The sequence below is a fragment of the Sorex araneus genome, chromosome 6 (assembly GCF_027595985.1).
Source record: "Sorex araneus isolate mSorAra2 chromosome 6, mSorAra2.pri, whole genome shotgun sequence".
In the NCBI taxonomy this organism is placed as follows: Eukaryota; Metazoa; Chordata; class Mammalia; order Eulipotyphla; family Soricidae; genus Sorex; species Sorex araneus.
The window spans coordinates 97991466-98013794 of record NC_073307.1 but is presented as its reverse complement, the minus strand read 5'-3'; the positions used below and the strand labels follow the sequence as shown (position 1 = coordinate 98013794).

At 63.8% G+C, this 22329-nt stretch overlaps 2 protein-coding genes across 3 annotated transcripts; one reads left to right on the top strand and one right to left on the bottom strand.

The window, feature by feature from the left end:
• Positions 1 to 4842: 4842 nt before the first annotated feature.
• MCAT (malonyl-CoA-acyl carrier protein transacylase) lies at positions 4843 to 8983 on the top strand. 2 transcript variants are annotated; one of them, XR_008630683.1, is made up of 5 exons: positions 4843 to 5310; positions 6121 to 6208; positions 7745 to 7962; positions 8311 to 8821; positions 8860 to 8983. XR_008630683.1 is itself a non-coding variant. In XM_004610737.2 (4 exons), the coding sequence occupies exons 1-4, from the start codon at positions 4876 to 4878 to the stop codon at positions 8752 to 8754; spliced, it is 1185 nt and encodes a 394-aa protein (XP_004610794.2). In that variant the 5' UTR covers positions 4843 to 4875; the 3' UTR covers positions 8755 to 8983. The 2 variants fall into 2 exon arrangements, 1 of the variants encoding a protein (XP_004610794.2); XM_004610737.2 differs by having other exon boundaries at positions 8311 to 8983.
• Positions 8984 to 9734: 751 nt separating this feature from the next.
• Positions 9735 to 21368, bottom strand: LOC129405830 (bcl-2-interacting killer-like). Its single transcript, XM_055143440.1, has 5 exons — positions 21289 to 21368; positions 12146 to 12283; positions 10996 to 11094; positions 10576 to 10684; positions 9735 to 10231 (listed from the first exon to the last, which is right to left on the bottom strand). The coding sequence occupies exons 2-5, from the start codon at positions 12277 to 12279 to the stop codon at positions 10151 to 10153; spliced, it is 423 nt and encodes a 140-aa protein (XP_054999415.1). The 5' UTR covers positions 12280 to 12283; positions 21289 to 21368; the 3' UTR covers positions 9735 to 10150.
• Between the last annotated feature and the right edge of the window lie 961 nt (positions 21369 to 22329).

The following is a 22329-nucleotide window of genomic DNA, read 5'->3' as shown; positions in this document are numbered from 1 at the left end:
CCGGGTCAGCCACATGCAAGGCAGACGTCCTACCCTCTGTACTATCCCTCCAGCCCTACCACTCGAGGTTTTTTTTTTTTTTTTTTGCTTTTTGGGTCACACCCGGCAATGCATAGGGGTTACTCCTGGCTCTGCACTCAGGAATTACTCCTGGCGGTGCTCAGGGGACCATATGGGATGCTGGGAATCAAACCTGGGTGGGCTGTGTGCAAGGCAAACGCCCTACCCGCTGTGCTATTGCTCCAGCCCCTTGAGTTTTTTTTAATTTTTTTTATTTTATAAACCACTCAAGTTTTTATTTTTAATTTAATTATTATTATTTTTTATTTTTTGCATTTTTGATCACACCCGGTGATGCACAGGGGCTATTCCTGGCTCATGCACTCAGGAATTACTCCTGGTGGTGCTCAGGGGAACCCTATGGGATGCTGGGAATCGAACTGGGCCGGCCACATGCAAGGCAAATGCCCTCCCCGCTGTGCTATTGCTCCAGCCCCCACTCGAGGTTTTTTTTGTTTTTTTTTTTTGCTTTTTGGATCACACCCAGCGATGCACAGGGGTTACTCCTGGCTCTGCACTCAGGAATTATGCCTGACGGTGCTCAGGGGACCATATGGGATGCTGGGATTTGAACCCGGGTCGGCCGCATGCAAGGCAAACGCCCTCCCCGCTGTGCTATCACTCCAGCCCCCACTCGAGTTTTCAATGCTGTGATCTTATTCATTCCCAAGGGGTTAGAATTGGTGCAGTAGCTCTGTAGCAGCAAAACAACAACGGTATTGTAAATTATATCTCAGTGAAACATTGATTTGTCATTAATGCAATGGTGGTTCGGGGTTAATAGTGAGGTCTTTAAAGTAAAACATACTGGGATTAGGCGAGTGCCTTGCATGTGGTTGTCCCTGGCACCTTTTATGGTCCTTTGGGTTCTGACAGGAGTGATCCCTGGGCACAGAGCTAGTAGTAAGTCCTGGGCACAGTCAGGGATGGCCCCAAAACAAAGCAATTAGTCAACAGAATTTAAAAAGTGGTGTGTCGGGGCTGGAGTGATAGCACAGCGGGTAGGGCGTTTGCCTTGCACTCGACCGACACGGGTTCGATTCCCAGCATCCCATATGGTCCCCTGAGCACCGCCAGGAGTAATCCCTGAGTGCAGAGCCAGGAGTAACCCCTGTGCAGAGCCAGGTGTGACCCAAAAAGCAAAAAATAAATAAATAAATAAATAAAATAAAATAAAAGTGGTGTGTTTTTGATGTCTCCTGTCCTTGAGTGGCCTGATTCTTCTCTGTCAAAAGAGATAGACTAAAGCGGTGTCCAAATTCTCAAACTTTCAGGGCTGGAGCAATAGCACAGCGGGGAGGGCGTTTGCCTTGCACACAGCCCACCCAGGTTCGATTCCCAGCATCCCATAGGGTCCCCTGAGCACGGCCAGGAGTAATCCCTGAGTGCAGAGCCAGGAGTAACCCCTGTGCATTGCCAAGTGTGACCCAAAAAGCAAAAAGGAAAAAAAAAGAAACAAATTCTCAAATTTTCAAATACTTTCAAGTGTTCATGTCCATGCACATATCTCTTCCGATGCCGGGGATCCATTTCTACTCCTCTAGGTTTGGGGAGGGGTGTTAGACCCGGGTTCTGGGTTTCCTGTCCACAGACAGACCAGTTCCACAAAAGAATGCAAGCGCAAAGGAACCTTTACTGCTAGCTCGAGCTCGGGTCCAAGCCTCATCGAAGGCAGTGGAGTCTCGCCAAGGACCCGAGCCAAGTTCCAGAGGACATTATATGGCCTGTGGTTAGGTAGGCCATGTTGGCAGTTCTGCTGAGGATTGCGACAAAGCAGTCACAAGTCTGTGAGCTAATTGGTCGTGCCCACCTGCTGTGCCCAGAGATATCCTACTTATCACAGGACTGGCTACAGGCGTCTAGGGGATTTCTAGCCAAGGACAGTCTCGGGGACTCCTTTGGGGGGAGACAGAAACTCCAGCCTCCTGCTTGTTTTGCTGAGTTGCAGCCTGTCATGGTGCATGTGAGGTTCTTTCTCTGCCACACAGGGGCAGGATTAAATGCTGCTAGTTCTGTGTCCAGTTGAGAACCATGTTGAAAGCCTCTGGGCACACGTTATTTACTTACTTTGGGTTTTTGGCCACATCCAGTGGTGCTCAGGGATCACTCCTGGAAATATTCTAGGGACCATTATGGGGTGCCGGGATCGAACGTGGGTCATCTAGGTGCAAGGTAAGCAGCCAAACCGCTGTCCTATCGCTCTGATGTCGGTGGACCCCACGGGTGGCTCACATGAGTTGGGAGGAGGAAGACAGTCACTTTCTCCTGATCCCAGGGTTCCTGAGTTCTTGTCTCTCCCGCAGGAAAGAATTTCAGGAGTAGACAAGCAGTGAAGTAAAACAGATTTTATTTGGAGGGTTTTTGAAGGGAAGGAGAAAGGAAAAAGTGGGAGAGTGGAGAGTAAGAGAGAATACAGGGGGGCTAGAGTGATAGCACAGCGGGGAGGGTGTTTGCCTTGCATGCGGCTGACCCGGGTTCAATTCCCAGCATCCCTTATGGTCCCCCGAGCACCGCCAGGAGTAATTTCTTCTTCTTCTTTTTTTTTGGTTTTTGGGTCACACTCGGTGATGCACAGGGGTTACTCCTGGCTCTTCACTCAGGAATCACCCCTGGTGGTGCTCAGGGGACCATATGGGACGCTGGGATTAGAACCCGGGTCGGCCGCGTGCAAGGCAAACGCCCTACCCACTGTGCTATCGCTCCAGCCCCATCCAGGAGTAATTTCTGAGTGCAGAGCCAGGAGTAACCCCTGTGCATCGCCGGGTGTGACCCAGAGAGAGAGAGAGAGAGAGAGAGAGAGAGAGAGAGAGAGAGAGAGAGAGAGAGAGAGAGAGAGAGAATGCAGGTTTTTTCAAGGGTGGAGAGAGCCCCTACACACATTCCAGCGTTAGACAGGAAAACATGAAAGTCCACATCTCAAGAGGGGAGGTGCAGGTGACACATGTACTCAGGCACCACATGTGTTTGGCCACTCGGGCGAAAGCAGCACACGGGCTTAGATAACATATGCACATTCTTCCTTTGTTCAAGGTGTCTTTTATAGACTCTTCTCGGGTTGTCTTGATCTGGAAGTTCTGGAGTCTTCTCGGGGCTGGATCACATTTTAATCAGATAAAGGGAGAGGTCCAAGGGTCTTAGGAACTTCATTGGGAGGGGGTCCAACCTCCTCAGGGTCTGCAGAAGGCCTTATCAGGTCTGTTTTCTGTATTCACAGGGTGGATCAGTCTTAGGATTTTCTTTCCAGAAGTTCTGTTGACCTAAATTTTATTACCGAGAACCTTTCCCTATCTACCTGCCTATATCAGCGCTAGCCCCTATGAGAGCTTTAATCAGATTAACTTGCATGATGCCATTAGGCCCCAAGCTTTATGATTACTAAATTAAAAATATTGCTAACATTTGATATAGATCACTGTCACTGTCATCCCGTTGCTCATCGATTTGCTCAAGCAGGCACCAGTAACGTCTCCATTGTGAGACTTGTTACTGTTTTTGACATATTGAATACACCACAAGTAGCTTGCCAGGCTCTGCTGTGCGAGCGAGATCCTCTCAGTAGCTTGCTGGGCTCTCCGAGAGGGATGGAGGAATCGAACCCTGGTTGGCCGCATGCAAGGCAAACGCCCTCTCCACTGTGCTATCGCTTCAGCCCTTGATATAGATGTTATATATATATATATATATATATATATATATTCTCAAGGGGTTAGATCCTCAGTCCCTGGAATGCCTTTTAACAAACCAGAAAAAAAGTTCATGAAAGAATGGAAGAACAGGGGCCTTGCACGTGGCCCACCCCAACAGGGGTTCACTCCCCGACACCCCAAAGGGTGCCTGAGCACGGAGCTAGGAGTAACCCCTGAGCACCGCTGGGGGTTGCCCCCCATAAAAGTGCCTGGGTCTGCTGAGATTCTAAGCCCAGGAAGAAGGTGGCAGCTTCCAGGCTGGGTGCAAGGAGCCGATACTGTGAGGCCGAGAAAGAACCTCACATGCGCCGTGACAGGCTGCACCTCAGCAAAACAAGCGGGAGGCCAAAGTTTCTGTCTCCCCCCAAAGAATTCCCTGACACTGTCCTGGCTGGAAATCCCCTAGATGCCTGCAGCCAGCCCTGGGATAAGTAGGATATCTCTGGGCACAGCAGGTGGGCATGAGCAATCCGCTCAGACTTGTGGTGGCCTCCTCCCAATTCTTGGGAAAACTGCCAAGACTGCTTATGTTACACTATGCCCTACAATGCTCTCTGGAACCTGGGCCGGGGTCCTCGTCGAGACTCCTCTGCTTTGGATGAGACTCGGAGCGATAGCACAGCGGGGAGGGCGTTGGCCTTGCACGCGGCCGACCTGGGTTCAATCCCCGGCATCCCACATGATCCCCTGAGCACTGCCTGGACTGATTCCTGAGTGCAGAGCCAGGAGTAGCCCCTGTGCATCGCCGGGTATGAGAGACTCGGACCCTCGCTCGGACCCAGAAAGACTTGGACCTTAGCTCGAGCTAGCAATAAAGGTTCCTTTTGCATTTGCATTCTCACAGTTGGAACTGGTCTCTCTGCGACCAGAACCCCGGTATAAGAGATACAAGTTGCGTTGTTTCTTCAGTACACGTCCCTGCGGTGTCTTTGCGGCGGGGGTTCAGGTGAGCGTGGGGATCGGGTCGGGTGGGCTCTCAGAGTCCGGCCGGAACCGTTCACGCCGGAACCTTTTCCCCCGCACGCGCCGGGTCCCGCCCGGCCGGAAACACGCGCAGGACCGCGCTGTGCCGCGCAGCCGCAGTGAGCCGCGGGCGCCGGGCAAACGCGCCCCGGCCGGTGTCTGCGCTATGAGCGTCCGTGCGGCGCGGGCGGCGCGGGCGGCGTGGACCCCGGGGACCCCGGGCTGGGCCCCGCGCGACCGCCGCGCCGCCTCAAACTCGCCGCCGCCGCCGCCCGACGTGGTGAACGTGGCGGAGCTCCTGCGCGATGCGTCGGCGGCGGAGCCCCGGGAGGCGGCGGCGGCGCGGCGGCGGCCCGAGCACTGCTCGGTGCTGCTGTTCCCCGGCCAGGGCAGCCAGGTGGTGGGCATGGGCCGCGCGCTGCTCCGCTACCCGCGCGCCCGCGCCCTCTACGCCGCCGCCCGGCGCGTGCTGGGCTACGACCTGCTGCAGCTGAGCCTGCACGGGCCGCGGGAGGCCCTGGACCGCACCGTGCACTGCCAGCCCGCCGTGTTCGTGGCGTCGCTGGCCGCCGTGGAGAAGCTCCAGCAGGAGCAGCCCGCGGTGGGTCCCCGCGCCGGGCCCGGGGCGGCGGGGTGCAGCCGCGAGGGGCCCCGGGGACGCGGAGCTGAGCGAAGCCGGAGGCCCCATGGGCCGCCGCCGAGGGTGGAGAGGACGCAGGGCCAGGCAGGACCCCGGAGCGGGTGCGGGAGCCGCGGCTTCTAACCACCTCGGCTCCCTTGGCTTAAGCACCAGAGAATGAAGCTGCAGCGATACGCCTTCATCCTTAAGCGACTGCCAAAGCCCGGTGAAGAGTGGAGCGATAGCACAGCGGGGAGGCGTTTGCCTTGCACACGGCCTGCCCGGGTTGGAATCCCAGCATCCCATAGGGCCCCCCGAGCACCTCCAGGAGCAGCCCTTGTGCATCGTGGTCTCTAGTACTTTCACCCTCATGCAGGCATCTGGGTGAGGAAAGGAGACCCAGGTGTCCCAGGCAGGCGTCGGTCTCCCGGGATCCTGCAGGTGGTACTGAGGGTCTTGGCGTCTCTATGCCCAGCACTGTGCACGCCTCATATCCACCCACTCCATGTACAGAGGAGTTCACTGAGTCTCGGAGAGTTAGGGGCTTCACCCAGGGTGATACTCAGAGCGAGAATTCTGTGACTCACCCCCAGGGCCCAAAAGAAAGCTCCAGGGTCAGAGGGGCAGGCGGAGAGGCTGGGGCAGCTCAGCCCTGGTGGCTGAGCCCCTGAGTGGCCAGGTCACTCCCGTGTGCCCTTTCCTAGCACCAGGACCTGGCTCAGAGCGCCCGAGCACCCAGCTGGCTCCCAAGGGCGGTGTCCCCAGCCCGGCTCACTGTGCGTCCTCCACCAGGTGATTGAGGGCTGCGTGGCCGCCGCGGGCTTCAGCGTGGGAGAGTTTGCCGCGCTCGTGTTTGCCGGAGCCATGGATTTTGCCGAAGGTACTCGGGAAGGGCTCAGCGTGCGCAGATGCACTGGACAAGGGCCCGGGGAGGCTAGCTGCGCTCGGGGTGGCAGGGGACCTCGGAGCCCAAGGAGTGAGTCTGAAGGAGGCACAGGGGACACTGGGTGACCTGCTGGCTGCTGCCTTGCCCACCTCACCTGGCAGCCTCTGAGTTGCCACTGAGAGGAAAGAGCAGTGACTGTTGATCTTGAGCCAGACATGGCCCCTAAAAAAAAAAAAATGGAATTTAAAACTGCACATGACTGCCCACGGGGAAATGCAGATCAGACCACGCAAGACCCATTTCACATAGCTAGGGTGACGTGCACTAAAACCAGCAAACGGGGAAAAAGTGCAAGTGCTGATGGCCGTGGGGACACGGCAGGAAGGGAGGACAGTGGCAGCACCACAGCGCGACCCACAGATCTGCTCCAAGGGACTGGCAGGCGCAAAGACTCGCCACAGGGAAAGTGCCGGGGAACAGCTTGTCGCAGCCCAGGGCCGGAAGCCAGAAGGCCTGCTGCTCCCTGCCGGGGTCAGCCTGGGCCACAGACAGGCAGAGTGCCCACACTGGCGACACTCGGAGGACCCCCAGGTGGGGGCGAGTCGGGTCAAGCTGGGACCTGAGCCACAGCCCCTCTGCTTTTTTTTTTTATATATAATTTTTTTTTCTTTTTGGGTCACACCCAGCAATGCACAGGGGTTACTCCTGGCTCTTGCACTCAGGAATCACCCATGGCGGTGCTCAGGGGACCATATGGGATGCTGGGATTTGAACCCGGGTCAGCCGCGTATAAGGCAAACACGCTCTCCGCTGTGCTATCACTCCATCCCCACGGCCCCTCTGCTTTTTCCAGAGAGCACTGAGCCAGGAGAAAGCCTGCTGACTGCACAGGGTTTGCATGCAGGAGACCCAGGTCCTTCTAGCAGCACCTGGTTCCCGGAGTGCTGGGCCAGGAGTAGCCCCAGCCACGAGTAAACATAAACACAGCACTTGGGCCCAGGCTGGCTCAGCGGGTGGCGTGGGTGGCCGTAGGGCGGGTGCCTGTCCCTGTCCTGACATGCTGTGGGCGTTGTGGAAGCCCCAGCAAGGCTGAGCCCCGGGGAGGGCTTGGGGTTTGCTCCACAGATCCGTTGCCGCCCCTCCGGCCTGGCGGTGTCTGAACCTCCCCCGAGTCTGTTCCCCCGCTCGGAGCAGGCCCAGGTGAGGGTACTGGTGGGGACACAGCCCTGCCCGGCCCCCACTCCACGGTCCCCACACCAGTCGCTGCCCCCAGCTCTGGGCTTCTGGTTGTCGGAAGTGATGGAAACTCACACTCGCGGGTAATTCGTACCCTGCACCCGGAGCTGAGGAGGCTCGTTCTTTGGGGGTGCAGGGAGAGCCTGGAGGTGTCAGTCACCACCCTGGGGCTCGGCCCACGGGTAGCCAGGAGCGCCCTGCCCTTGAGTTGTGACCATCAAACAGCCCCGCCGGGCAGAGCCCCCCCCCCCAGCAGTGCCCGGCGTGGGCCTGAGCTGCGCTGCCCTCCCGCAGGGCTGCACGCGGTGAAGGTGCGCGCGGAGGCCATGCAGGAGGCCTCGGAGGCCGTGCCCAGCGGGATGCTGTCGGTCCTCGGCCAGCCGCAGTCCAAGTTCGCCCTCGCCTGCCAGGAAGCACGCGAGCACTGTGCGGCCTCAGGCCTGAAGGACCCTGTGTGCGAGGTGTCCAACTACCTCTTCCCCGACTGCAGGGTCATCTCCGGCCACCTGGAGGTGGGTGTGGTGGGGCCCACCCGGGAAGGGCATTGGACGGTGCGGCCTGTTCTCACAGATCCTGGAAGCCTGCTCAGCGGGGACACAGGGCCAGAGGCAGGGCCAGAGGGGGGGGCGGGGGGGCAGGGGCAGAGGAGACTAGTGGGTGGGGGCGGGGGCTGGAGAACCCCCGCGGCAACCAGGGAGCTGGGGGTGCGGGTCACAGACAGGGGTGCCCGGTCCTGATGCTGCGGGAACTCCCGGGGTGGGCATCACTCCCAGAGCCAGGTTCGGGCCGGGGCGCTTGCAGGGCCCCCCCCCCAGGGCTGCCCCCAGCGCGGCCCACACCCGTTTCCCGGCGCCCCCCAGGCCCTGCGCTTCCTGCAGAAGAACTCGGCCCGGTTCCACTTCCGCCGCGCCAAGCTGCTGCCCGTGAGCGGCGCCTTCCACACGCGCCTCATGGAGCCGGCGCAGGAGCCGCTGGCACAGGCGCTGCGCGCCATCAGCGTCCGCAAGCCCCTGGTGGCCGTGCACGCCAACGTCAGCGGGCACCGCTACGCCGACCCCAAGCACATCCCCAGGCTGCTGGTGCAGCAGGTGGTGGCCCCGGTGAAGTGGGAGCAGACGATGCACGTCATCTACGAGAGGAAGAAGGGCACCCCCTTCCCCAGGACCTTCGAGGTGGGCCCCGGCAGGCAGCTGGGCAGCATCCTCAAGAGCTGCAACATGCAGGCCTGGAAGTCCTACAGCAACGTGGACGTGGTGGCGCCCGACGAGGAGGACGTGGACCAGGGCCCGGCCACGGCCCCGTGAGACGCCGTTGCTGGCAGGGCTCCGCCCACCACTCTGGACTACCACCCGTGGGGCCACTTGTGCCGGAGCCCCGCCCACTGCTTCAGGCCACACCCATCTGCTCAGGCCCCGCCCACAGCGCTGGAGCTCCGCCCGCGGACCCGCCCACCTCCCCCCCTCACGGTGGGGCTTGCGGCCCAGAGCTGTGAGCACGAACTCGGGACAAAGCATTAAAGGTGGATTTTCTCTACCTGCTGCTCGTTTTCCCCCTTGAAGTGTCCAGCGCCGGGAAAGCAGCTTTGGATGTGGAGCCCCACCGGCCTCCCCCCACAGCTGCACTATCCCAGGGGTCCTGCCACGTGTTGCCAGGACGAGGTGAGCTGGGGGCCCTGCTGGGGCCGCTTGCCACAATGGGGCCGGGATCAGAGGCTCCCCAACTGTTATCTGCAGCCACACCCAGTCGGGGATGCTGCACCCATGCGTGTCCTCCACAATGCCCCCAGCGCAAGGTACCTCTTCTCTCCACCAGGGCCATGGCCATGCAGAAGGCGCTCACACACAACCCATGGGCAGCCGGTCTCAGAGCCCCGTTGCAAGAGCAGGCTACCAGAGGGCTTCCTGGAAGAGGTGGCCCTGGGTTTGGCCTTGTTACTGGCCACACTGATTATACAGTGGGCCCCCAGGGCCGGGGGGGTCAGTGCATCTACACAGGCTGTGTCCTCAGTCCCCACGCCCACACAACTGCCCTCGCCAGGCCCCTCTGCCCATGAGCGCCAGAAGCAGCCCCCACACAGGAACACTGGGATCAGCAGGAAGTGCTGGAGGAGCCCCTGGCAGGTGGGCTCAGGACCCCCGTTACAGGGGCCTTGAAGCCAAACAATCCTTAATGGGGGCAGAGCGGGAGGGGCTGGCCCGGCCCCCCACAGCCACACCCCTGGATTCCCAGGTGCCAGAGGGGCGCGAGGCGGGAAGTGTGGCCCTGTGCCCTGCCTGGGCGGGGCGGACCCCAGAGAGGACGGACACCGGCTGGAAACCAACAGTTTATTGTGCTCTCCCACCCCTCAGAAACCTACTCCAGCAGATGTTCTCGTGGGGCCCCACAGACACGGGGGTGTGGCCAGCACTCCCCCCGGCCGCCTGCCAGGCGACAGTCCCAGCACGGTGCAGGCGGGGGCCGGGGCGGGGAGCGCTGCTGCTGGCCCAGCCGGCGAGCCGTTAACCAGTAACGCCCGCGGTCCAGGGAATCCATGTCTTACAAAAACAGACCCGAGGGAAAGCCAACCAGTAGCGACCTCAGCAGTGTCCCAGCACTCCGCTTAAATATCAAAAAGGGTTAAAAAGACAAGAGAACCAAGGAGGCCACCTCCAGGGTGGCGGGAGGGGGGTCCAGCCCCCCAGGCTGCCGGCAGCCGCAGGGTCACAGGAAGCGCAGACCCCAGCCCACGAGCAGCACCAGCACCACGGACAGCACCAGCTCGCGCCCCAGGGCGGGGGGCACCTGCGGGGGAGACAGCCGTGAGTCCTGACCTCGGACCCCTCCAGGCCTGCGCCGAGCCCCGCAGGGTTCCGGGACGGCCGGTGGAGTGGGCTGGGGATGCTGGGGACCCAGGGAGACTGAGCCTGGCACGACGTGACCGGAAGACGAGGGGCCTCAGAGAAGGGGCCCTGGGGGCACAGGGGTGGGGCAGTCTGGTGCAGGGGGAGGCGGGGCGAGCCTCCTGGGCAGGGGGCAGCAGTGGGGGCCGGGGCCTCTCTGGGGAAGGGGGTGTCGATAGGGCCCGGCGGGGACTGTGGCAAACGGTAGCTCCGGAGGTGGAGGGGTGGGGGGCGCAAGGCTCTTACCCGGGCCCGGAGGGTCAGGAAGCCCCAGATCCGTGCGCTCTCCCTGAGGTTCCTGACGAGGCCCCTAAGGACGCCCCGCAGGCCCGTCCGGCTGTAGGTGACGGCCAGGCTGGAGGACAATCAGGTGGGGAAGGGGGTCGGGGGGGACACAGCTGCAGGGAGAGCACGGCCCAGCCCTCCCGCGCCCACCTCCCCCCCGCCCCTGTTCAGCTGCTGGTCTGCCCTGCGCCGAGGCTGTGCTGTGGTCCTGTCAGGGGGATGCTCTGGATGCTCAGGAAGGGACGAGACGCCGCGTCCACTTAACTCCGTCCCCTCCCCCGCACCTTGGGGCACCCTGGACCCCAGTGTTGCAGCAGTGGGCACCCCCCTGGGCTCCCACTGTGGTCCAGGCGCTGCCAGTGGCCCGAGTGTCCAGCTCACCTGTGCACAGCCCGGCCGGGCAGCGCCCACCGCACCTCCATCTCGTCCCCGATGAAGGCCAGCCGCATGGCCACGTCGTTCGGGCCGCTGGGGTGCGCCCTGCGGGGAAGCCGGGTGGGGGGGGGCACAGGGCTGTGAGGGTGCAGCAGAAGCCTGCGGGGTCCTCTTCTGAGCACGAGCAATTTTTTTTGTGACCTGGTTGACCCCTCCCCAGCCCCTGCCAGGGACCACACACCTGCAGGACCCCCCAGTGGGGATTCTGAGCTGGCTGCTTCCCATGGGGGCCCCCAACGGACACCCCTCGCTGGGGCCCCCACTCTTACTAGGGAGCGGCACCCCCCAGCTCCGGGGGATGGAACCTTATCTCCCTCTAGTGCCCGCAGCCCTCCCCCTCCCCGACACCTCTGCTCCCGTGGGGGTGGGGGGGGGTGCCCACACATTCCACCCTGCTGACGATCCGTCGATCCGTCCGGGGAATTCCTAGGGCCCGGGCTGAGCCTCGCCCACTCTCCTCAGCCACCTGCCCCATCCCCCCATCCCCCCTGTGTGGGGCCCTTGAGTCCAGGAGGTGGGGGACATGGGCGAGTGTCCCCCCGACCATTGTCACGGGGTGCCCAGGCCTGGGCTCTGGGTCTGTGGGCCCAGGCCTGACCCTCTGTGCTGGCCCACAGCCAAGGTGGGACCAGAGCTGAGGGTACCTGCGTCCCCTCCCAACTCTGGGTCTCCGCGGGGATGTCCCTAGCGGCTCTTGGCAGCCGGTCACTCCCGGCAATGCCCGCCCAGCCCTGCTGTGTGGCTGCTCGGGCCTGGAGAAGCAGGGGAGGGGGGGCTGCTAGGGTTTCCCCGATGGCACAGGCAGGGTGGTGAGGGGCGAGGGAGGACAGTGCAGCACCAGGGATCAGACTTGGGGCCTCGAGCCTGCCAGCCACGTGCTGGGGCCCCACTCCTCACTGCCTCAGCCCGGGTCTCTCTCCCGAGTGGCCCTTGATGAATGGCCACGGGCCGCGGGCCTGCTGGATGGGAGCGTCCGAGGGGGACGGAGGCAGCGGGCTGAAGGTCCCTGTGTGCCCGGCCCCCCTCCAGAGCCACATTGGGGAGTCTCCCCGGGGATGAGCGGGAGGGAGGGAGGGAGGGGCTCCCTGGGCCCTACCTGTGGCGGAGGGGTGCAGGAGCGCTGGCGTCCGTGACGTCTGTCATGCCAGGGACGGTCCCAGCACCCGGGAGATGCTCGCGCAGGAAGGAGTCGGCAAAGAGGTCCCTGGTGACAGGCCTGGCTCGGGGCATCTCTCTGGGGAGAGACACAGCCTGTGGGCATGTGCCGTCCCTCTGCTCTGGCCACGTCCAGCCCGAGGCCCTGAGGGGATGTCCACGAGCAGTGACGTTCCTCTTTATGAGATCAAATCAGCCTGAACATGGCCTGGATACGGGCCGGCTGGGTCAACCCCAATGCCCGGAGCCCACCTACAAGCCCCCGGCTGGCGTCAGGGTGGGGCGGTCAGCCACCACCACAGCGTCCCCGAGCAAACCAACCCCCCATTATTATTTTTTTTTTTGCTTTTTGGGTCACACCCAACAATGCTCAGGGGTTACTCCTGGCTTTGCACTGAGGAATTTCTCCTGGCAGCAGGACCCATTTTGTGACGCGAGACCCTGTCCGTCTCAGCCACGTGCCCGTTCCCGGCGTCCCTTGCAGCATGGGGCAGTGGCGGAGTTGGCTCAGGCCTGCCACGGAGCCGGGGGAAGGACAGCGGCAGCCTGGCCACGGCCAGGGCAGAGGGGTGGCGAGAGCCACACTCTCCGTGGCACAGCCGGGCCATTGCAAAACTACGACCAGCCACGACCCCCCTAACTCGGTAGGAAAAACGGAAGCAGGTTGGGGCTGGGGAGCCGGGAGGGCAGTGGCGGGTGTGCAGGCGGGCGCCCCTGGCTTGGTTTCCTGGCACCGCACTGCAGGGAGTGCCCAGTGGGGCACAGAGCCAGGAGTGGCCGCAGCACCTACGGGCCCGAAGCATAAACAAACCAGCGGGTGAAAGGAGGCTTGTTTGGTCGCCTGGAGCGTCTCCGGGTCCTTCCCATGGCAGCTGCTGGTCCCACACGGCTGGGCGCTGACCACTGGACCTGAGGGCCCGGCTGCTCACCCCGCGGTACCCGAGAGCCGTGGCCCAGAGGACAGGGGGGAAGTGTGTGTGGCCCTGGCGTTCGGATCTGGGAGTGCCGCGTGGCAGCTGACGGCACAGCACGGGCTGCGGGAGGCTGGGGACGTGGGGGGTTCCGGGAAGGACGCCTCCACCCCAACCCCGAGGAGCAGTGCCCCCAAAGGGCCCGTGAGCCCCGTGTGGCTTCAGCTCCTCCCTCTCCTGGCTGTGGCTGGAGCCCACCAGGGCTGCGAGCTGGAAGGCTGGGGCTGGGCCCAAGTCTCCCACCCAACCCCCGCCCGGTGGGTGCAGTAGGGGGGCGCCCCCAAGAGGAATGTGATGGCGTGTGGGCCCGCGTCAGGGCGGCCGCGGTCCTGCAGGTGTCCCCTCACGCAGGCAGGGGACCCACAGAAGCCGGCTTTGTTCCCGGAGAGCCGGTCCGGCACCCCCATCCCCGAGAGAGCGAGAGTTTCGGTTCCTGCAGGGGCCGGGTGAGTTGGCATCTGTTCTAGATAAAAGGCCGAGGGGTGAAGGGGTGGGGGGTGAGGGGCGGCGGACCAGAGGGGGGTGGGGAGGCTCAGGAACCAGACGCGTAAACAGGGCGCCCGCAGCCACGCAGGGCTCGCGGCCTGGCATATGCCAGCGCACCTGTTGCTGGCACCTTCCCCAGGGCTGAAAGTTGCTGTCAGGGCACATGGGGTGGGGGAGGGGAGGGGCGGTCCCCCAAGAGAGGGCGGGGCCCCCACCAGCCTAGGCTGAGTGGCTGGAGCGACAGGACAGCGGGGAGGGCTCTTGCCCCGGCACCCCTGTGGTCCCCCATCACCGCCAGGAGTGATTCCTGAGTCAGAGCCGGGAGTGAACTCTGAGCATCGCCAGGTGTGGCCCAAAACAAAAAACAAAAACCAAGAGACCCCGCGACTCCCCCAAAGCAGCGAGCCCGGAGCCCGGACTGGGACAGTCATGGAGGCCTCAGGCCCAGGCCATCTTGGGGACTCTCCGTGACAGCTAAGAGGCCCGAGTGCAGGCTATGCGCACTGGAGGGCCTGACCCCTCCCCGCTGACCGGCAGGCAGCCGGCCACAGGCCCGCCGGGAGCCAGCAGCGCACATCTCACAGTCCTGTCCTCTGCTGTTCCCTGCGGGACCAGCCCCCGGGCCCCCACCCCAGGCACAAGTCCCCTGCTCCAGCCACACGCAGCAGACCCCCACTTATATTGCTGGGGGTGCCCCCCTTCTGCGTGGCACTTCCTGCTCTGGGCTCCACTGACTAGGAGCTAAGAACAACTGTCAGGATTTAAAGGGCCAGGCCCAGAACACAAAGCAGGTGAGGTGATTCTGGAGGGAGGGGAGGGGGAAGGGGAGGTGACAGGAGGATGGGACAGGGAGGTGCAGATGGATCCCCCGAGTCACCTACTGGAACCTCCTCCAGGACGTCAGGCCACACCAGAAACATGCCACAGCCCCCCCCCCCCCACCGCAGCCACACGCAGGCAACCCTGGTCAGAGTTGGGCCATGGGGGGGCGATGCTCCTGCCTGTTCCTGACCCACCCGCCACCCCGGCCTCCTTGGACCCCCCCCGGGGGATGGTGGGCAGCAAGGGGCCGTGCCGTGCGCCTGGAGGGACGGTCGGAAGGCAGGGCCCCGGCTGGACTGTCCATCTGAGCCAGGGGTCCAGCTGGAGAACTGTGGGCACTCGGGTCCTGCTACTGGACCTCCTGCTGCCTGCCTGTCCACCCTGCCGGGAGGGCGGGCTCCGAGGTCACGGCTGAGGCCTCGGACTGGGCCCAGAGTGAAGCTTCCCAGGAAGAGGGGGGTCTGGGGGCAGCAGCCGTGGGCACCTCCAGGCCTCGGGCAGAGATGGAGGCCGGGCAGGGGCCGACTGTGGGGTCACGGCGCAGAGCCGTCTGGGGGGGCGGACACATACCCACGTCCCCACCCAGACCGCAGTCCACACACCACAGACCCTGCCAGGTCGGATGCAAATCCCACAGCTGGAGTGGGGGGGTGGAGGGGTGCTAGCCCACACCGCCGGGACCATCTGGAGCTCCGTGCAGCCTCAGTTTCCCCCTGTGGGAAGCAGGGACATGCCTGACCTGTACCCAGGCACGGGAGTGCAGAGGTGGGGAGAGGAGCCTGGGGTACTTCCGAGGGGCCCAGGGGGGTGTTGTGCTCCCCTCTGTGCCCCCACAGCCCGACACCCCAGCCGCCCCATCACTGCTCTAGATGCAAATTCGGGTGCCCTCAGGGTTCTGGGCTCCCTGCATGGAGACCCCGATTTCTCCCCTATTTCCAGCCAGGCCACCGGCCCTGACCCTGGAGGGGCAGGGAGGTGGGGCTGACGCCCCACTGGACCCCCACCAGGGTCACGCACAAGCCCCAGAGATCTGCCTGGCTAGCAGCCGGACTTCCGGCCTCTCCTGGGGGCGGGCTCAAACATAGCTGCCCGCCCGCTCCCAGGCCTCTGGGCTGGGCCTCCCGGGCTGCCTCCCGCCCCCCCATCCCAGGATGCCCAGGGGCGGGGCTGGCCACCTGGCAGGGGGCTGAGGTGGCAACTGTGTTGCTAGCAAGGAGGAGAAAGCCTAAACAGACCCCCGCTGAGGGGAGAGCCGCAGGGAGGCCCCGGCTCCGGGGAGAGCCGCAGGGAGGCCCCGGCTCCCAAGGTTTATCTTTTAATCCCCCAGGCTCCCCACCTTCTGGAACTTTCCCTACCACCCAGGTGCTGGCATCCCCAGAAACAGAGACAGGGCAGCTTCAGGCATCAGACCAATGCGTGCATCTGTCCGTCTGTCCATCTGCCCTCCCCTCGCCCCGCCTCCTGCCTGGTCAGCACCAGCAGCTGCTTCCGGCCCAGAGAGATGAAGATCTCGGTAACTGGGCAAACAGGAGAAAGAACAGGGGGAGGGGGGGGGCTGGGGCTGGGGAGTCTGCACGAGGGACCCGGTAGATACCGCCCACCGCGTGCGCCCCCCAGCACGGCCAGGCCTCTGGTTCCCCTGCCCCCAAGGGGGCAACAGCCCAGGGAGATGTTGGGAGAAGGGAGACGGGGAAGGGGGGAGGAGAGACACGAGTCCAATGCAGGAGGGTGGGAAGGGGCTACTGCTGACATCTGGCAAAGTTGACAAGTGCGACCACACTGACAAAGTGGCTGCCTGGGTGGGCCCGGGAGCCTCGGCCCCAGGTCTGACCACTCGGCCTGTGCAGCGACCCCCACACACACCCCCGCTCAGACCCAGACCCCAGAACTGGGCTGAGGGGTGACAGGAGGGAGTGTAGCTGGGCTGGAGGCGTCTGGGGAGCCCGAGGGGGCCAGCAGGATTTTTTTTTTTTTGCTTTTTTTGGGTCACACCCGGCGATGCTCAGGGGTTCCTCCTGGCTCTGCACTCAGGAATCACTCCTGGCGGTGCTCAGGGGACCCTATGGGATGCTGGGAATCGAACCCAGGTCGGCCATGTGCAAGGCAAACGCCCTACCCACTGTGCTATCGCTCCAGCCCTGGCCAGCAGGATTATCTGACCACATCGATCCCCAGCTTAGCCGGGAGACGGTGGCGGGGACCCAGGGGTCCAGAGTTCAGCTGTCACTGGTGTCACCGTTCCTCTGGGTGCAGGGGCATGGCACCCCCGTTCAGACAAGGAAGCGGCTGAGGTTTGCAGGCGATGGGGTCACACGCAGCGCTCAGTGGCCGTGTATGTTAGGGACATGCAGTCTTAGGTCGTGTGTGTGTGTGTGTGTGTGTGTGTGTGTGTGTGTGTGTGTGTGTGTGTGTGTGTGTGTGTGTGTGTGTGTGGACGGGGTGCCTGCTCAGCTCGAGGGGTCCCGGCTTCCTGGCCCCGGGGCACCCCTGGTCAGATACCGAGGACTGTGGGCAGGAAGGACCAGGTGAAAGCACCTGGGCAGGAGCGCCAGGTGGGAACGGAAGGAGGCAGGTCTCGGAGCCTGAGTGACGGAAGCCAGACAGGGTCCTGGCGCCGTCATTCACACAGACATTTGCGTTTCCTTATATAGAAAGATCCAGAGCAGTATGGGAGGGCCGGGGCTAAGATGACATCAGGGCCACCTCTGGGGAGGACAAGGAACAGGAATGACAGCACGGCAGGGAGGGAGGGCCATTGCCTCACACGCGGCTGTCCTGGGTTTGAACCCCGCCATCGTATATGGCCCCCGAAACACCGCCGGGACTAATTCCCGAGCACAGAGCCAGGAGTCAGCCCGGCCCATCACGGGGTGCAGCCCGAGGAGACAAACAAAGGAATGAAACAGACCCTTCTCCCTCCCTCGAGGGACACGGAGAGCTGTGACTCGCTGTGCTATGTGACCCCGGGCAGGGGGGCCAGGGGGGCCACTCAGCACAGGCCTCCGAGCCTCAGGGCCGCCCCATGGGCACCGTCCACCCCTGCTCGCTGCAGGCGGCCCCTCTGGGACCACACCGAGACACTGATGCAGCTCGGGGACAGGGGTCCTGGCTGGGGAGCCCTCGGGCTCTGCCCTCCCTCCTCCAGGACCCTGAGACCCCCCATGTGTAAAGCGAGAGTGAGGGACCCTCTCCGGGATGGCCCTTCTCCCGCGGGCCGCCCGGCTGCCGGGTCAGTCTCAAGAGGGGGGTTGGGATCAGGGCTTCCCCCCCTCGTCCCCCATGGGGCGCGCGCCCTAGCAGACAGGAAGCCCCTGGGACCCCGACACTGGCCTAGTCTCTGGAACTGTGAGAAATAAACGTCCCACGGGCAGCTCAGGCCGAGGGGCTGTGAGCAGCAAGCAAGGGGCCCCCAGGAAGTCACGCCCGCAGCTGGAAGGGGCCCCAGAGCACTCTCATCAGTGTCACAGAGAGGGACCGGCCTGAGGCAGCAGGACAGCAGGGAGGGGCCTGCTTCCATCTCCAGCACGCCCCAGGGTCCCCGCGCCCTGCCAGGAGTGACCCCTGAGCCCAGAGCCAGGTGCTGAAGCCCACGGGGCTGGTAGAAGGGGCGGGCGGGGGGGGGGGCAGGTGGCTGTCGGCTTTGGGGGGTGGTGGCCCCTGGCATAGCCTATGTGGGTCCCCAGGCAGGCACTGGGCCGGCTCTAGGCTCCAGCCGGGAAGAGTGAAATATGGAGGGTCTCAGGACCTCCACCGCCAGCCCACCTGCTCCCCGGCTCCCCCTCCTGCCACCTCCGGGGAGCTCCCTCTGAGGGTCCACCCCAGCCCTCGGGCACCCACAGGCCCCTGCCCCCTGCGCCCTCCGCCTCCCAGGCCCGCAGGAGAGACCGTTTCTTCCTACAGACCCGCCCCTCGGGCCCCTTCTGGTCCCCCCAGGACAGGCTTAATTACACTGTCCCGGCACTTGGGCAAACAGCTTGTGTGGACACTCGGCCCGTTTGGGTCTCATGAAATGTTTACCTGTCTGTCTGTCTGTCTGTCTGTCTGCTCAGAGCAGACAGGAGCAAGAGGGGATGGGGTGGGGGAAGGGCGGGCAGGCAGGCAGGCGGCAACAGAACTGGCAGCATGAGGGCCAGACCTGGACGGGGGGCTGGCCACTCCCCTTCCTCTTGGAGGGAGCACCGTCCTGGGAGGTATACAGCAGGCGCTCAAGGGTGGCATGTCCCAGCCTGTGCAGGCGGGGGGGTGTGTCCTGGGGGGATTTCCCCGAGCGGCACCCTTGGCCCAGGCCCTCCGGAAGCCTCTGCAGCCCGCAAAAATAGACACTGACCCCACAATCCAAGTCACAGACACCCCTAGCCCGAGGGCGTCTCACCCCTCCCCCGCGCTTCTCTGCCTTGTGTCCCCCCACTCCAGGGAGCAGGTTCCCACGCGCTGCCTGCGCCGTGCGGCGTCTTTTTGTTGTCACAGCCCAATATTGACACGAAGCAGCCCAGCTGCCCGGGCCGGGAGGGGAGGGGAGGGCAGGGCAGGGCAGCGGCGGGCCTGGCCGGCTCATTTGCTTACGCTCACGCCTGCTCTCGCCCCCGGGCAGGCCAGAGGCGGGAGGGACCGGCTCACGCGTCCACTCGGAACCCGCTGCTGGCTTCCTGGTGGCCGGCAACAACAAAACCCTAGCGTGGCGGCAGCGACTTCCTCGAAACCTCTTGGAATTGTTCTGAGCAGAGAGAAAAACAGCCGGAGTCCCGCCGGACGGACAGAAACCCTGGACTGTCCACACACTCCGGCACCCGGCAAACAGGATGCTTTCCAGGGAGGGGAAATACCGCCGGGGCAGCTGCCCGGGGCCTGCGGGCTCCCCCAGGGCAGCGCACGCAAGTGGTTTCTGTCTTCTGGATCCCCTGCATTTGGGGGGGCCCAGCTGAGACCCCCCCAGGAAACCCCTGAGCCCCCAACTCCTGTCCTCAGGGATCTTCAGGGCCCGTGTCACCCCGGCAGGTGCTGCCACACCTGCCCGACTCCTGTGTGTCCTGGGGACGGTGGAATAAGACACAGTGGGCCCGAGATGCAGGACTGTGCCCCGAGATGTGATCATCCCGGAAGACGTCTCAGAGGAGGCAGCAATGAAGCCCAGTCGGTGCAGAGGGTGGGCGGGACCCCCGTGGGGGTCGGGGCGACTGTGTCCCTCGGCTCCCTGCCCTGGCCTCGGCACCTGGGGAGGCCTGGCAGCTTCCCAGACAGCTGCTGGAGTGTTTCCTGCCAGGAAAACCAGCCCCCCCAAAACACAGCTGATGTAGGGGCTCGATGGGGCAGCCGCCATGGAAGCACAGTAGGGCCGCTGCCCCCTGCTGCCTGCCCGCTGCCCGTCCGCTGCCCGCCTGCTACTCCGACTCAGGACCCCTGGAAGCCAATCTCCCCACAGTTTAGTCACTTTTGGACACTTTAAACTTAAAACAAGCAAAGATAAATAAATAAATTAATTAATTAAAAAAACACCAGCCACGCTGGCCAAGGCCCAGAGGGGGGGAACCCCATACCAGGATGGGGACCGGAGCGTGGGGGCTCCCTGCAGCCAGGGGGTCCCCTGAAATCCACGCCTGGCTCCTCCTCAGGAGGGGCCACAGAGGGAACAGGGACCCCCCCCAACTAGCACCCCTATGGGCCACCCCCAAGGGCCTACCTCGCGGGCATGTCCCGAAGGAAGGCACTGTCCTTCCCTAGCGAGTGACCAACTGTGGCAAAGACATGGGGACCTGGGGCCCCGAGTTCAGCACATGGCCCTGGGCTGGCCACTAGATCCCAGTCCTGCTTCCTGTCAGGGGGTCAGCCTCAGTTTCTCCACTGCGGTGAGGCCGGCCTGCCGTCCTCGGGGGATGGGCACAGCTGGGCCGTGTCCCTCCTGGCCCGCAGGTGGGCTGCACCTAGTTCCATGCCAGCACCTCAGAGGGGGCTCCGGACACCCCAAGGAGTGGCCCCAGGGCTCGGAGCTGCCAGAGGTCCCTCAAGGCTGCCGGGTGTGACCCAACCCACCAACACCCTATTTTGGGGCCAACAGCCCCCAAACGGGGGGCAGGGGGAGGGACTCCTCCTTCCGTGGGGCCCAAAGCTTGCAGAGAAAGCCTGAACATGGGGCAGGGAAGCAAACACTCACCCCGCAAGTGTTGGCGCAGCAGCAACACCCACCACCATCCCGCCGGGCCGCGGCTCCCCGCGACCCCGACAGCTAACGGCTCCGGGGCGCGGGCGCGGGGCGCGGGCTGGCGCGACCCTCCCGGTGGCCCGCACGAGCCCGCGCCCGCCGGGGACGCTCGGGCTCCGGGTTTACAAAACAAGGCCGGGCCCAGGTCGCAGCAGCCGCCGCGCCCGCGGGCACCTGTTCCGGGAGGGCGGGCAGGTGCGCCCGGGCCGCGCCCCGCGTCCCTCCGAGCGCCCCAGGCCGGCGCCCCTGGGGCGGGGCGTCCCCGCACTGCCCGGCGCCACTTTGCCGGGTGCCCGGCGCCACTTTTGCCGGACCGGCGTCGCGTCCGGTGCGGGGGGCCCTGCGGCCCGTCGGTCCCGGCTTCTGGAAGCGTCCGAGGTGTGGGGGGGAGGGGGGACACCGCAGGGCACGGTGCCCAAGGCGGACGCGCTGGCCGGCGGGAAACTGGCCTCGCGGCTGGAGGAAGGCGGCGGGGTCCCGGGACGCGGGACACACCCAGCAGATGCCCGGGACGCGGGGACCCGGCGGCGGCTCCCCGACGTCCCAGGCCAGACCCCCCCGCTGGGCGCGCGCGGACCCTCGGCCGGGGGGAACCCGGCTCCGGCTCACCTCGCGGCGGCTGCGGGGGAGGCGGCGGCGGCGGCGACCACGGGGCACCAGAGTCCACGGGGAGGCGGAGCCGCGGGCCGGGGGCTGGGACCGCCGGCGGGCGCGCCCCACTTATACGCGGCTCCCACCACGCCCCCTCACGCCACGCCCATAGCCACGCCCCCAGCCCCGGCGCGCCCGCTTTTATAGGGCCCTGCTCTCCGGACTCGCCCATAGACACGCCCCCAGGCCCTGCGGCGCGGCCACTTATACATAGCCCGCTCCTCTGGTCACGCCTCTTGCCCCTTGGCGCGCCCACTTATATACGGCCCCGCTCCTCAGGCCACGCCTCTGGACACGCCCCCAGGCCCGGTGTCTGAAGCGGGGACCAGCACCCAGCAAGATCTTTGTAATTGTTTACTGTCTGCCTCCTGCAAGCCTGTCTGGTCCCGCGCCGTTTTCCCAGGCCCCACGTGCATGCGGTCGGCGCCGAGGAGCATTTGTGGGTGAACCCACCGGTTGCATGTGGATCTCTAATGCAACAGATCCATGTTTTTCCTCACGGCTTCATCCAAGGACCTAAGGCCTGGGTGGCCCGTGTTACTGATAAGAAGGCTGAAATGAGTTAAGTGCAAAGCCAGAGCTCAAATATCCATACCGTTTGGAGGCCTAGAGCGATAGTACCGCAGGGAGGGGGTTTGCCATGCACCCGGCCCAGGCGGGCATCCAATAAATAATTTTCTTTTTTCTTTTTGGGTCACACCTGGCGATGCACAGGGGTGACTCTTGGCTCTGCACTCAGGAATTACCCCTGGCGGTGCTCAGGGGACCATATGGGATGCTGGAAATCGAACCCGGGTCGGCCACGTGCAAGGCAAAGGCCCTACTCACTGTGCTATTGCTCCAGCCCCTAAATTTATTTTTAAAAAAAGAAAAGAAAGAAAAAAAATGGCCAAGATGGGGCCAGAGTTGGTGGGAGCCCAGAGGCCAGCCCCGCGGTGGCCAGCAGTGGCTATGCGTCTCAGAGCAGATGACAGACAGCTTGATCCACTCAGGGCCAGG